The following is a 15,381-nucleotide window of genomic DNA, read 5'->3' as shown; positions in this document are numbered from 1 at the left end:
TTCGCAGTAACCGCAATGACGCCGGCGCAAATCACGCGATATTTGGACGGACCAGGAATAGGAGAAGAAGAAGAAGACGAGAAGCTTCCGCTACAAACAAGCTTAAAATATAGACTTATTTAATTTTTTTTCGGGACAATTACGCAATTTGGGGCTTCAGCACAAGACGGACATTACACACGAGCATCAAGGAGGTATTTGGATGTTTTTTTGTGTGTGTTTTTTTACGAAGAGCTCCGGTGTCCCTTTGCAACCGTTGCATTGAAATTCACTGCTACGCCGAGACCCCCTGTAACTAAGAGAAGGGACGGTGGACTCTGATAATTCTTCCAGCCCTTAGTCAACATGAGGGTGAGTAGATAATGAGCGAAATATCATTCTAGGGTGAACTATCCCTTTAAACCACACATGAAGCTTGGCCATTTCCTGATTTGCTGTTTCCACAAGTTGGCTCAGGTCACCCCCAGAACAGAAGATATTAGTATAATCCGCGAATAATATTAATTAGGGCCACGGGCAATCGCACCGGGCACTGGTCCCAACAGCTATGAAATAGCTGCAGGGACCAGTGCCCGGGCAAAGCCCGGGCACTGGTCACTACTGTTATTGTGTGGATTTTTTCCTACTTTTTATTATTAGTGTGACTGCTGAGCAGTCACACTATTGTTCTTCTGTTTGGCCATTTTCTTCCGCCTTTTTACGGTCTTCTTCTAGTCCTTCATACTTTGTGCTATTTCAACAATTCATATATCAAAACGTGCAGCTTTTTCTGGACTTTATTGGCATTACTTTTCTCTTTTTAACTCTTTATACTTTTTAAAATATTTAACTTTTCCTGATTTTTTTCAGCTTTATAATGTGTGTGTATTGCGTCTAACGAGCAGAGCTAGAGTGGTGTCAGAGCGGATAGAGGCAAAAAAACATTCTAGAGTTTTTCTGGCTAAACTGTCAGCACGGCCACAAATTAAACTCTAGACAAATTATTTTCTCCAGTTTTGTGGCCACACTTGTCTTCTGGCTAAAATTCTGGTCAAAAATGCAAAGAGACTTAGATAATAATTTTAAATATTTTTTAAATGCAGCCAGGGAGCTCTCTGCTCTCATTCAGCTCAATGTATTTTTTTCACAGCAGCAGGAGAAGGAGCTCAACTTTGTAACTTGCTGTTAAGTGCTTTTTAATTCATTTTAATTCACCAAAAAATAGTCACAGGTCACAAAAAAGTCCTCTCCTTACTTGGTGTGGCTAATTTATACTAATTTCTCTTTATTTTAAGAATCATTGAAAAATCTCACATTCATCAAAGTCTCAACCTCTCTTAACCACAACTCCACTGTAGTGTAGGGGGTAGGGTGGCTGCTTCCCAACCCCAAGGTCACTGGTTCGAATCCAAGGGAAGAACTCTTGTTATGTTATGTTGAATTCTGCTCTCCTCCCCCGCCTTCAATTGGTTACAGGTGTTTGTTATCTCCTTGATTACTCATACCAGTTTGCAGCACATCATCACATTACAATGAATGACAACAGTCTTGAAAGCAGTGTGCTCTCTGTAGCCGAGTGGCAGAGTAAAGGTTTAGTGATCATATGGTCATGGGTTCGATTCCTGCCTCAGTCATTTCACATCATTGCTTGACTTTTGATTCCAATTATTCAGCTGTCATTGGACAGTCTTTGATTCCTCATAGTATAAAGCTCATTGTAACTCAGGTTCTCTGTGGCCATATGGTTAGTGTGTTAGGTGTTGTGCTATTTCAACAATTCATATATCAAAACGTGCAGCTTTTTTTGAACTTTATCGGCATTACTTTTCTCTTTTTAACTATTTATACTTTTTAAAATATTTAACTTTTTCTGCAAATTAAACTCTAGACAAATTATTTTCTCCAGTTTTGTAGCCACACTTGTCTTCTGGCTAAAATTCTGGTCAAAAATGCAAAGAGACTTAGATAATAATTTTGAATATTTTTTAAATGCAGCCAGGGAGCTCTCTACTCTCATTCAGCCCAATGCTGACTTCTTCTTCTGTTGACTTCTGATAACTTGCTTCATGTTGAAACTGCTGCTCTCAGCCTGAAATTCACAGAAATTTTCATTCTAAGTCATTCAAGCTTGACTCTCAAGCTTTCTTGATGTAAACAGCTAATTGCTGCTAATTCTGCTAATTCTGCAACAGCGTTCAGTTGCTATCAGCAGTCACACCATTTCCATTCTTGGAAATGCTTTTTCTAGTTAGTGTGACTGCTGAGCAGTCACACTATTGTTCTTCTGTTTGGCCATTTTCTTCCGCCTTTTTACGGTCTTCTTCTAGTCCTTCATACTTTGTGCTATTTCAACAATTCATATATCAAAACGTGCAGCTTTTTCTGGACTTTATTGGCATTACTTTTCTCTTTTTAACTCTTTATACTTTTTAAAATATTTAACTTTTTCTGATTTTTTTCAGCTTTATAATGGGTGTGTATTGCGTCTAACGAGCAGAGCCAGAGTGGTGTCAGAGTGGATAGAGGCAAAAAAACATTCTAGAGTTTTTCTGGCTAAACTGTCAGCACGGCCACAAATTAAACTCTAGACAAATTATTTTCTCCAGTTTTGTAGCCACACTTGTCTTCTGGCTAAAATTCTGGTCAAAAATGCAAAGAGACTTAGATAATAACTAGAAAAAGCATTTCCAAGAATGGAAATGGTGTGACTGCTGATAGCAACTGAACGCTGTTGCAGAATTAGCAAATAGTGCAAGCAGTGATCACCATACAAATGTTTGACCAAGGTCGGAATCGAACCCACAACCTCATGGTCATTAGACTTTCACTCTGCCTCTAGGCCACAGTGCACACACAGTTGCAGAGACTGTTGTCTGTTAATGATCTGCACACTGTCAACATCAAGAAAGCTTGAGAGTCAAGCTTGAATGACTTAGAATGAAAATTTCTGTGAATTTCAGGCTGAGAGCAGCAGTTTCAACATGAAGCAAGTTATCAGAAGTCAACAGAGGACAACTGGGAAAATAATTCACTATAATTGTTGTTGAGGCAAGATTTGAACCAGCAACCTTCAGGTCTCCAGACCAGCAAGCTAACCACTAGGCTACAGACAGAGACAGTATGTGAGGGGTAAAGAAAACCTTTGATACAATGAGCTTTATACTATGAGGAATCAAAGACTGTCCAATGACAGCTGAATAATTGGAATCAAAAGTCAAGCAATGATGTGAAATGACTAAGGCAGGAATCGAACCCATGACCATATGATCACTAAACCTTTACTCTGCCACTCGGCTACAGAGAGCACACTGCTTTCAAGACTGTTGTCATTCATTGTAATGTGATGATGTGCTGCAAACTGGTATGAGTAATCAAGGAGATAACAAACACCTGTAACCGATTGAAGGCGGGGGAGGAGAGCAGAATTCAACATAACATAACAAGAGTTCTTCCCTTGGATTCGAACCAGTGATCTTAGGGTTGGCAAGCAGCCACCCTAACCCCTACACTACAGTGGAGTTGTGAAGAAGACTGTTGTCTGTTAATGATCTGCACACTGTCAACATCTAAAAAGTTAAATATTTGAAAAAGTATAAATAGTATAAAAGAGAAAAATAATAGCAATATTGTCCTGAAAAAGCTGCACGTTTTGATATATGAATTGTTGAAATAGCACAAAGTATGAAGGACTAGAAGAAGACCGTAAAAAGGCGGAAGAAAATGGCCAAACAGAAGAACAATAGTGTGACTGCTTCAGCAGTCACACTAATGTTCTTCTGTTTGGCCATTTTCTTCCGCCTTTTTACGGTCTTCTTCTAGTCCTTCATACTTTGTGCTATTTCAACAATTCATATATCAAAACGTGCAGCTTTTTCTGGACTTTATTGGCATTACTTTTCTCTTTTTAACTCATTATACTTTTTAAAATATTTAACTTTTTCTGATTTTTTTCAGCTTTATAATGGGTGTGTATTGCGTCTAACGAGCAGAGCCAGAGTGGTGTCAGAGTGGATAGAGGCAAAAAAACATTCTAGAGTTTTTCTGGCTAAACTGTCAGCACGGCCACCAAATAACTCTAGACAAATTATTTTCTCCAGTTTTGTAGCCACACTTGTCTTCTGGCTAAAATTCTGGTCAAAAATGCAAAGAGACTTAGATAATAATTAGTGTGACTGCTGGAAGCAGTCACACTATTGTTCTTCTGTTCGGCCATTTTCTTCGGCATTTAACTAGTCCTTCATACTTTGTGCTATTTCAACAATTCTCACATCAAAATGTTCAGCCTTTTCGGGACAGGTGTGCAATTACTTTTCTCTTTTCAACTATTCATACTTTTTGCAATATTCAACTATTTCTCTTTCCCCATAGAGAATGCATTGGAACAGTCTTGAAACTCTTCAAATCTTCTTCAACCTCTCTTCTCCACAACTCTGTCTATAGTCCAGTTGGTAAGGTGGCCGCTTGCCAACCCCAAGGTCACTAGTTCGAATCCAGGCTGAGCAATCTTGTTATGTGATGTTGAATTCTGCTCCCCTCCCCCACCCTCAATTGGTTACAGGTGTTCGTTAAGAGAGGCATTAATTGCTACTGCCACTCTTGGTGTGGCTAATTTCTGCACTTTCCTTACCTTTTTTTTTAAGCAGGAACCAGTGATCCTCTTATTAAAGGTTTTCTTTGCCCCTCACATACTGTCTCTGCCTGTAGCCTAGTGGTTAGCTTGCTGAGCTGGAGACCTGAAGGTTACTGGTTCAAATCTTGCCTCAATAACAATTATAGCGAATTATTTTCCCAGTCGTCCTCTGTTGACTTCTGATAACTTGCTTCATGTTGAAACTGCTGCTCTCAGCCTGAAATTCACAGAAATTTTCATTCTAAGTCATTCAAGCTTGACTCTCAAGCTTTCTTGATGTTGACAGTGTTTCCAACAGGTGCAGCTTTGGGGTCGTTAACTTCAGAGTGAGACAGAGTGCAGATCATTAACAGACAACAGTCTCTGCAAATGTGTGTGCACTGTGGCCTAGAGGAAGAGTGGAAGTCTAATGACCATGAGGTTGTGGGTTCGATTCCGAACTCGGTCAAACATTTGTATGGTGATCACTGCTTGCGCTATTTGCTAATTCTGCAACAGCGTTCAGCTGCTTTCAGCAGTCACACCATTTCCAATCTTGGAAATGCTTTTTCTAGTTTTAAATATTTTTTAAATGCAGCCAGGGAGCTCTCTGCTCTCATTCAGCTCAATGTATTTTTTTCACATCAGCAGGAGAAGGAGCTCAACTTTGTAACTTGCTGTTAAGTGCTTTTTAATTCATTTTAATTCACCAAAAAATAGTCACAGGTCACAAAAAAGTCCTCTTCTTGCTTGGTGTGGCTAATTTATACTAATTTCTCTTTATTTTAAGAATCATTGAAAAATCTCACATTCATGAAAGTCTCAACCTCTCTTCACTACAACTCCACTGTAGTGTAGGGGGTAGGGTGGCTGCTTCCCAACCCCAAGGTCACTGGTTCGAATCCAAGGGAAGAATTCTTGTTATGTTATGTTGAATTCTGCTCTCCTCCACCGCCTACAATTGGTTAAAGGTGTTTGTTATCTCCTTGATTACTCATACCAGTTTGCAGCACATCATCACATTACAATTAATGACAACAGTCTTGAAAGCAGTGTGCTCTCTGTAGCCGAGTGGCAGAGTAAAGGTTTAGTGATCATATGGTCATGGGTTCGATTCCTACCTCAGTCATTTCACATCATTGCTTGACTTTTGATTCCAATTATTCAGCTGTCATTGGACAGTCTTTGATTCCTCATAGTATAAAGCTCATTGTAACTCAGGTTCTCTGTGGCCATATGGTTAGTGTGTTAGGTGTTGTGCTATTTCAACAATTCATATATCAAAACGTGCAGCTTTTTTAAAACTTTATCGGCATTACTTTTCTCTTTTTAACTATTTATACTTTTTAAAATATTTAACTTTTTCTGCCACGATTCCTTACTTTTTTTTTTTAAGCAGAAGCCAGTGATCCTCTTATCAAAGGTTTTCTTTACCCCCCACATACTGTCTCTGTCTGTAGCCTAGTGGTTAGCTTGCTGGTCTGGAGACCTGAAGGTTGCTGGTTCAAATCTTGCCTCAACAACAATTATAGTGCATTATTTTCCCAGTTGTCCTCTGTTGACTTCTGATAACTTGCTTCATGTTGAAACTGCTGCTCTCAGCCTGAAATTCACAGAAATTTTCATTCTAAGTCATTCAAGCTTGACTCTCAAGCTTTCTTGGTGTTAACTGTGTGTTCACCGTGGCCTAGAGGCAGAGTGGAAGTCTAATGACCATGAGGTTGTGGGTTCGATTCCCGACCTTGTATGGTGATCACTGCTTGCACTATTTGCTAATTCTGCAGCAGCGTTCAGTTGCTATCAGCAGTCACACCATTTCCATTCTTGGAAATGCTTTTTCTAGTTAGTGTGACTGCTGAAGCAGTCACACTATTGTTCTTCTGTTTGGCCATTTTCTTCCGCCTTTTTACGGTCTTCTTCTAGTCCTTCATACTTTGTGCTATTTCAACAATTCATATATCAAAACGTGCAGCTTTTTTTGAACTTTATTGGCATTACTTTTCTCTTTTTAACTATTTATACTTTTTCAAATATTTAACTTTTTAGATATTGACAGTGTGCAGATCATTAACAGACAACAGTCTTCTTCACAACTCCACTGTAGTGTAGGTGGTAGGGTGGCTGCTTCCCAACCCCAAGGTCACTGGTTCGAATCCAAGGGAAGAACTCTTGTTATGTTGTGTTGAATTCTGCTCTCCTCCACCGCCTTCAATTGGTTACAGGTGTTTGTTATCTCCTTGATTACTCATACCAGTTTGCAGCACATCATCACATTACAATGAATGACAACACTCTTGAAAGCAGTGTGCTCTCTGTAGCCGAGTGGCAGAGTAAAAGTTTAGTGATCATATGGTCATGGGTTCGATTCCTACCTCAGTCATTTCACATCATTGCTTGACTTTTGATTCCAATTATTCAGCTGTCATTGGACAGTCTTTGATTCCTCATAGTATAAAGCTCATTGTAACTCAGGTTCTCTGTGGCCATATGGTTAGTGTGTTAGGTGTTGTGCTATTTCAACAATTCATATATCAAAACGTGCAGCTTTTTTTGAACTTTATCGGCATTACTTTTCTCTTTTTTTAACTATTTATACTTTTTAAAATATTTAACTTTTTCTGCAAATTAAACTCTAGACAAATTATTTTCTCCAGTTTTGTAGCCACACTTGTCTTCTGGCTAAAATTCTGGTCAAAAATGCAAAGAGACTTAGATAATAATTTTCATTCTAAGTCATTCAAGCTTGACTCTCAAGCTTTCTTGATGTTGACAGTGTTCAGATCATTAACAGACAACAGTCTCTGTAACTGTGTGTACACTGTGGCCTAGAGGCAGAGTGGAAGTCTAATGACCATGAGGTTGTGGGTTCGATTCCGACCTTGGCCAAAAATTTGTATGGTGATCACTGCTTGCACTATTTGCTAATTCTGCAACAGCGTTCAGTTGCTATCAGCAGTCACACGCATTTCCATTAGGAAATGATACTTTATCTAGTTAGTGTGACTGCTGAAGCAGTCACACTATTGTTCTTCTGTTTGGCCATTTTCTTCCGCCTTTTTACGGTCTTCTTCTAGTCCTTCATACTTTGTGCTATTTCAACAATTCATATATCAAAACGTGCAGCTTTTTCAGGACAATATTGCTATTATTTTTCTCTTTTATACTATTTATACTTTTTCAAATATTTAACTTTTTAGATGTTGACAGTGTGCAGATCATTAACAGACAACGGTCTTCTTCACAACTCCACTGTAGTGTAGGGGTTAGGGTGGCTGCTTGCCAACCCTAAGATCACTGGTTCGAATCCAAGGGAAGAACTCTTGTTATGTTATGTTGAATTCTGCTCTCCTCCCCCGCCTTCAATCGGTTACAGGTGTTTGTTATCTCCTTGATTACTCATACCAGTTTGCAGCACATCATCACATTACAATGAATGACAACAGTCTTGAAAGCAGTGTGCTCTCTGTAGCCGAGTGGCAGAGTAAAGGTTTGGTGATCATATGGTCATGGGTTCGATTCCTGCCTTAGTCATTTCACATCATTGCTTGACTTTTGATTCCAATTATTCAGCTGTCATTGGACAGTCTTTGATTCCTCATAGTATAAAGCTCATTGTATCAAAGGTTTTCTTTACCCCTCACATACTGTCTCTGTCTGTAGCCTAGTGGTTAGCTTGCTGGTCTGGAGACCTGAAGGTTGCTGGTTCAAATCTTGCCTCAACAACAATTATAGTGAATTATTTTCCCAGTTGTCCTCTGTTGACTTCTGATAACTTGCTTCATGTTGAAACTGCTGCTCTCAGCCTGAAATTCACAGAAATTTTCATTCTAAGTCATTCAAGCTTGACTCTCAAGCTTTCTTGATGTTGACAGTGTGCAGATCATTAACAGACAACAGTCTCTGCAACTGTGTGTGCACTGTGGCCTAGAGGCAGAGTGAATGTCTAATGACCATGAGGTTGTGGGTTCGATTCTGACCTTGGTCAAACATTTGTATGGTGATCACTGCTTGCACTATTTGCTAATTCTGCAACAGCGTTCAGTTGCTATCAGCAGTCACACCATTTCCATTCTTGGAAATGCTTTTTCTAGTTATTTTTCCACTTCCGGCCGACTTTCGGTTCGCTACTAGTCCTGCAACTCGAAGAGTTGCAGGCCAAATTATATATCAAAACATGTGTCCTGATCGGGATCGCTGTGCTATTACTTTTCTCAACAGTGTACGAATTTTTCGCGACGTAAGTCGCGAAAAACTACGCAAAATTTTTGCATGTAAGTCAATGGGACGGGCGGAAAAAAAAGAGCGAAAAAGACCAATCATTGGAGTTTAACAAACGTCTACTGCTCAGGCATACTTTCACCTAGAGACTCCATTTAAACTTTAAACAGTAGACACAAGTCTTGTGTATTGGTGTATTACTCCACGTTTTGATAGGTCATATAGTTTTTGATCAATCCCTGTTCAATGACCATGATCATTTTTGGAGAAATGATGAGATTATAATGGGTGTGTATTGGACGGAATGTTCGTGTCAGAGTGCGTGACATCATCGGTTAGAGTGGGAGAGATGCCAGAAAAACTCCAGATTTTTTCTCTTTCCAAACTCGGCTCGGCCACAATTTACACTCTACACACATAATTTTTTCAGAATTTGTAAGACAAACTTGTTATCTCTCTTATCATCTGCTCAAAATATCAGAGAGACTTACAGAATTTAAACTCTGAGCCTCTAAGTGCGGCCACGTCTGTCTCTGCTCCTCATTGAGTCCAATACAAATATTTTCTGAGAGAAGCAGAACGGCCTGATGTTTTAAAACTGCCAGCGTCGCCAAAATATTTACTGTAGAAACACCAAATCGTACCAAAAGTTTCAGTAAGTCCTTAGAGCAACGTTGATCTGTGTTTTGTTCTGATAGGAGTTACCGTTTTCTCACCCTAAGCCTAATTGTGAGACCAGTGCAGAGGCAGAAAATGGCTCTTTTTCTCCACGTTTCTGTCTGTCTCAGCCTGCGGGGGCCCCTATCGCCATGGTAACCTCTTTGATCCTCAGGCCAGAGCTCGTTAACTTCATAAACAATCCACCTGGCGCTCGTTTAAATGTTTATAAACACCGACACAGCTAAATCAGACTGACACAGGATGCAGCTACTAACTAACTATGTGTCAAGTCAGTCACACACACACACACACAGACTCTAGAGCCAGCTTCATGTGATTACAGTCACACACACACACAAACACACACACCTTCATGTGATTAAAACACAGACAACAGAATTTAAACTTAAACCATGATTTAATCTGGTTTTAAAGTTAAACCTTGTTGGTGTCAAAGATTAAGATTAATTGTTTTAATTGAGTCCTGGCCCTATTACACAAGATAAACACACACACACACACACACAGTTAACCTAATGTGATTACAGCTCCTCCATATCAGTGCTTATAGAAAGATGATCATGTGTCTGTCTGATCAGCTCTGTCTTGACCTTAAGATCGTGGGTTTGATTCCCATGTTGACAGAGATGGCAAAATCGGCAGTAGCCGTGGCCCATTCAAAATTTCCCGAGAGGAAATTTTCTAGTTTCAGAATATTAGACACATTGCATATATCATTTATATATAGTATAAACAGCTTTGGACCCAGAACTGACCCCTGTGGGACCCCACAGATTAAGTCCAGGCAAGTTGATGTGTTATCACCTATTTTAACATGTTGGGATCTCTTGTGTAGGTAGCTCTTAACCCACTCCAGAACTACACCTCTAATGCCATATCTCTCCAGTTTAGCTATTAAAATATCGTGGTTAATGGTGTCAAATGCTTTTTTCAGGTCTATGAAGATACCTATTGAATGTAGTTTTCGGTCAATAGCGTCAGTAATGATTTCCACAGACTCAGTTAGAGCTAAGGCAGTCGAGTGGTTCCTTCTGAATCCATATTGGCTGTCATATAGCAGTTTGTGTTTGTTGATGAAGTTGTCTAGTCTACTGTTGAAAGGCTTCTCCAAGATTTTTGACAGTTGTGGCAGTATTGAGATTGGTCTGTAATTGGTAAACTCATGTGTGTCCCCATTCTTAAACAGTGGCATAACTTTGGCAATTTTCGTTTTGGTGGGAAATGTCCCAGTTTGAAACGACAGATTGAAAATGTATGTAAGTAAGTGTTTCCTTACTCTCGGTTTCGCGGACGCTGCCTGGCGGGACATGAGAATAACGCCGCCGAATCGCCGTTTATGGTCGGAACTACGGCGGTATCTGATCGTCTTTGAACCTCTGACTTTAATTCTTTATGAATGAAAACATTCTTGGCAAGACGTCCGTCTTGCGCCGGTCCAAGAATTTCACAGTGCGCGCGGAGGCTCATGGTAAATGTAATATGAAAACACTTCGCTTTCCAAAACTCCTCGTTGTCCCTTTCATAAGCGTTTAAATTTAAAAACTTTGAAAATTCCTACCAAACCAAGCGTATGCTACAGTTTTGCAACTTTCACCAAAATGTATAACCCCAATACTGCAGAAACTTTTGTACGAATAAACTCAGTACAAATCATTAAGTCCATTATTGTGTTTTTTTTTTCAAAAACTCAAAATCTTGGTAGGCCTCGGTTGTAGCCTACAACAACAACCTACTCAGTAGCCTACTACAGCCATTAGACACTGCCTGCCTATCTTAGTGTGAAAAAATTAGAGTAAGGAGGTGCTCCTGGAACATTGCACCTTCTCTTCCTTTCCTACAAGAGACAGAGAGAGACACTCCTGCTCTGATTGTGGCTTTTTCTCTCCATTCTTTTGACCCTTCTTTATGTGACAGTTGACAGGTCCTGTCACTATGCCTCCGATTGATCATGTGCTCTGGTTACTTGACCAAAGGGATGTCCCTTTGGGTGACTGGCAAGCGTGCATGACTATTACCCGGGAGGTGTGGGTTCAGTTCCCGCCCGGGCCCTCTTCACCTTGCCACATTTAGTTTTGTTGTGTCTTTGTCTCCTGCCACTTTCATGTAAGCTTGATATTGCTGTTTTTTGTGTCCAGGACCTTTTTGATTGATCTTTTCCTCGGCTACAATGTAAATGAGGTCTCTATCTCAATGTATTCCCAAATTAACATGAGGGTTGAATGAAAGAAGAAGAATCAGTGATTTGGATTTGATTCGGAAGGCAATGGTATTTGTTTAGATGAGTGACATATGACCTGTCTTCTTATTGTAATGAGAGGAATTTAGACCTTCACATATTCTCTTCAGTCATCTCATTTTAACCAATTTGTAGCTGATGAACAGTTCCAGTTAGACCAGTCCAGAGGGGGATATTCCCATATTTTAATTTCCCATAGTATAAGAGACTGGACTGTTTTTATTTAATGGTCCCCCCCCAACCAACCAACCAACCAACCAACCAACCAACCAACCAATCAAAGAAAAGTTAGAAACAGGCAGTCTCATAAATAATAAAGACACAGACAACACGACTGATGTTTAATCATTTGGTCACTTTACTGTCTTTGTTTCTGTTGAAACAGGTGAGTTACTGTACCCTGATGCCCTCGCCCTCAGCACAGAACTCTGTGGAGAGAAAGAACAAATGAGGAAACCACTTATGTCTGATATCACACATCTTGATATCCCTGTCTGAGCAAGGAGACTTAAAGAGGACGCACCGTTCTTTGCGTCGTACACAAAGTCTGGTTCTCTGTCAAAACCGGTGCAGCTTGCCTGCTGCTTGTACTTCTCAATGTCTGAATCCTTCACTGTTGACTCTTTGCCTGTGGGTAAATGACAACAATAAAGTAAGAGATTAAAAATTTTCCTTACAGTCAAGTATCTTATTTTTCATTCTTGATTGCTTCTACATACCCAACAGATAAAGTGAGTGAACGTGGATCTCCTCATCTCCAATTGTGGTGGTCATGTTCAAGAATTTAGAGAGATTGCTCAAGTTGCTGGCAGTGGTGTTTATGCTTAAGACCAGACAGCTGTCGGAGCTTGGCAGCACATGGAAGGATGAAGTGGCGTTGATCATTGAAGACAACATATCTGTCAGGGAAATTGAAACATAGGATATAGTGAAAGCTCAACCACAAAGAAAATTATCGTACAGTTTATCTTCATCATCACATTCTTTGCTATCAGTGTGCAGCAGATTACTAGATTCCTCTTTGCATGTTGACACATCTGTAGGTTTGTCTACAAGATCACTGGGTGAAATCTGTTTCGTGGATTCTTCAAAGTTGTCTTTATACTGTTGTTTGATAGATGTGAAACCACCAATCAGAAATACAGTTGTAGATTTTGGGTCTGATGGGACTAATGATGAGTTAACACCTGACCTGGGGAGAGACTATACATAAATGGTAAAAAAACAAATTTTACTTCAATCTCTATCTGACAGTTTAGCAGACAGGAAGCCACAATACCAAGCATTACTCCAGTGTCACGTTTCAGGCAAACTGCAACAGCTTGACATCATTTTCCTCAAAGGTTTTATTCCTGACCAATTATGTATCAGCTATTTCATGAAAGGCTCAAATAAAAGCTGCAGTTAATTCAATCTTCATAGACATCTAGAGGCATGACATGTGATGAACCTAAATCTTATAATTTAATGGATGTTTGAAACTTGTTCTCCACTGCTGGATGTGAAACTCCAGTGTTGTGTAAGAGTGTCAGATGACATAACTCACTGTCTGTTGTAGCAGTGTTACTCTCAATGGTCACATTGACTGTGGAGACAACGCACTTTCCATTCCTGGAGAAAAGATGCAAGGAAAGAGATCTTTACGTTCTGATCAAGCTGCGTCTGACTTTCAAATCTGGGTGATGGAAGGAAGTGGATCTTGAGTTGGGATGGATATAATCAGATTTTGATTCTTGGAGCTTGGTTCATGGTAAACACAGGATAATTCCTCTTTACTACATTTTCAGAATTGATTTTAAAACACAGATACAGACAAATTAATTGTTTACATTGAAAAATAACTTAATCTAAATCAATCTTGTTTATCCGTTTTTCCAATTCTCTACATTTGTTGTAACAGTAATCTGAAAACTGTTCTGTAATCTGTTCATTTCATTTTAAGGGGGATCATCCCTCAAATAACTTACATTTTATTTTCCTCAGTCATTACAAATCTGCTGGGCTTGTCTAATGGTTCATTTTTAAGCCAGGAGCTGTCAGTGAGTTTAAGCAATTCGATAAATGCTTGATGGTCACTGTATCCCATGAAGACGTTAAACCTTCCATGCAGCTGCAAAGAAACATGAAATCAGTTAGTGACAACAGAAAAATGGTAAATTGACTGGACCTATGTTTTCTAGTCCCACTCAACGAAAGAAAAATACATTACAATACATACACTTCCACCCACCCACTCACACACATACATTCAGGCCCCCAAAAAGTACTACCGGCACTTTCTTTACAATTGTTTGTCCTGCATTGTGTTGCAGTACTGAACATTGCCAATAAGTAAGCACTATGACGTTTGTTTTTCAAAACCTACCACTTCAAACATGTTCCCGTTGGTAATCAGAGTGGTGAAGCCCAATACATTTGTATAACAGATAAAGACCGGTCTACACTTGAGTTGCAGGTTATAATTTGAACCTGTTACCCACATGCAATGCTGTTTTGATGCCCCCAATGCAAATGTCTACTGAACACATTCAAAACCTAAGGTCAGAGGAGGGTTTACCATGGAGCTGTCGGCCATTGGCAGAGGCGTGATCAAGGGTTGGCATTCTTCAGGCGTCAGAGCTGAGCTGCACAGAAATAACCCGGCGACCAGGAACAGACTGCTGGATAAACGATTCATGATGATGCTACAGCTGGTCAGCTTTGAAAAGACACGCCAAGTACACCTCACCCAAGTAAAGTAGACTGAGCCCTGCAAAGCCTCTTGGCTTTTATACCTTCTGGTTGGGTTAGAGTTTGGTATGTCTGGATTTTCCCATTATTTACATTTGTTCCCAGTTTTTTTTTTTTTTTTTTTTTACCCAGAATTAAGCAAGAAGTAGGCCTATTTCACTGTTGGGTTATCTTTCTACCAGTTCAAAGTTCTGCCTATCAATGAGTTACTGTGTATTGAATGACCCTTTGTTGTCAATGCCACACAAATACACTGAGTATACAGAGCAGTATGACTGCTTTTGTCTGGCCATAATATGACAATACCTAACACTGGTCTGCACTGGGGCTGCAGCTAAAACACAGCAAAATGTATAATAAGTGAAATGCTGGAAATGTAGTTGGTATGAGGAGCACATACGGTTTGGACTGCAGCTAAAAGGTGACAGTTAAGTATGGGTGATAAATAATAATAATTTAATAAGTGTTTAAATTTAAAAACTTTGAAAATTCCTACCAACCCAACCGTACATGCTACAGTTTTGCAACTTTCACCAAAATGTATAGCCCCAATACTGCAGAAACTTTTGTACGTTTAAACTCAGTACAAATTATGAGGTCCATCACTCTGTTTTTTTCAAAAAATGTAAAACTTATTAAACCAATTTTTCTCAATCGTCACCAAATTTGCTAGAGCATCTTCAGAACGTCCTCCACAAAAATACCAACCGGCGTTTTGATAGTTGAAAAATTGAGCCTGCAGTGCATGAAAATGTACTGTAAACATGTACCATCCAATTCTTTCTAAATACATTTTCAATCTTCCTGAAAAAAGAGTCATGGTTGATGAACTTTGAAAATATCAGAATTTTATCTCAATAACTGAATTTTTGAAAACATTTTGAATTCTGCTCTCATGTGAACAACTGGAGTCAATGTAAGAATGGGA

General features: G+C 39.5%; 1 protein-coding gene across 1 annotated transcript; it reads right to left on the bottom strand.

Annotated features, from left to right (window-relative positions):
• Positions 1–12,058: 12,058 nt before the first annotated feature.
• LOC310993413 (uncharacterized protein) lies at positions 12,059–14,463 on the bottom strand. Its single transcript, XM_083981757.1, has 6 exons — positions 14,281–14,463; positions 13,691–13,833; positions 13,270–13,334; positions 12,443–12,622; positions 12,247–12,351; positions 12,059–12,151 (listed from the first exon to the last, which is right to left on the bottom strand). Exons 1-6 carry the CDS (start codon positions 14,398–14,400, stop codon positions 12,114–12,116), a joined length of 651 nt encoding a protein of 216 aa, XP_083837883.1. The 5' UTR covers positions 14,401–14,463; the 3' UTR covers positions 12,059–12,113.
• Positions 14,464–15,381: the final 918 nt, after the last annotated feature.

Source organism: Trachurus trachurus (assembly GCF_905171665.1).
Source record: "Trachurus trachurus genome assembly, chromosome: 11".
Lineage (NCBI taxonomy): Eukaryota > Metazoa > Chordata > Actinopteri > Carangiformes > Carangidae > Trachurus > Trachurus trachurus.
The sequence above is the reverse complement of the archived record's forward strand: the minus strand, read 5'-3'. Positions and strand labels throughout refer to the sequence as shown.

Excerpts from the sequence above, each read along its gene's own strand:
- LOC310993413 (XM_083981757.1), bottom strand. The coding sequence starts at position 14,400 with ATGAATCGTTTATCCAGCAGTCTGTTCCTGGTCGCCGGGTTATTTCTG. Across the intron at positions 12,352-12,442 it reads TCACTCACTTTATCTGTTGG|GCAAAGAGTCAACAGTGAAG; the intron begins GTATGTAGAAGC and ends ATTTACCCACAG. Across the intron at positions 12,152-12,246 it reads TGTGTACGACGCAAAGAACG|AGTTCTGTGCTGAGGGCGAG; the intron begins GTGCGTCCTCTT and ends TTCTCTCCACAG.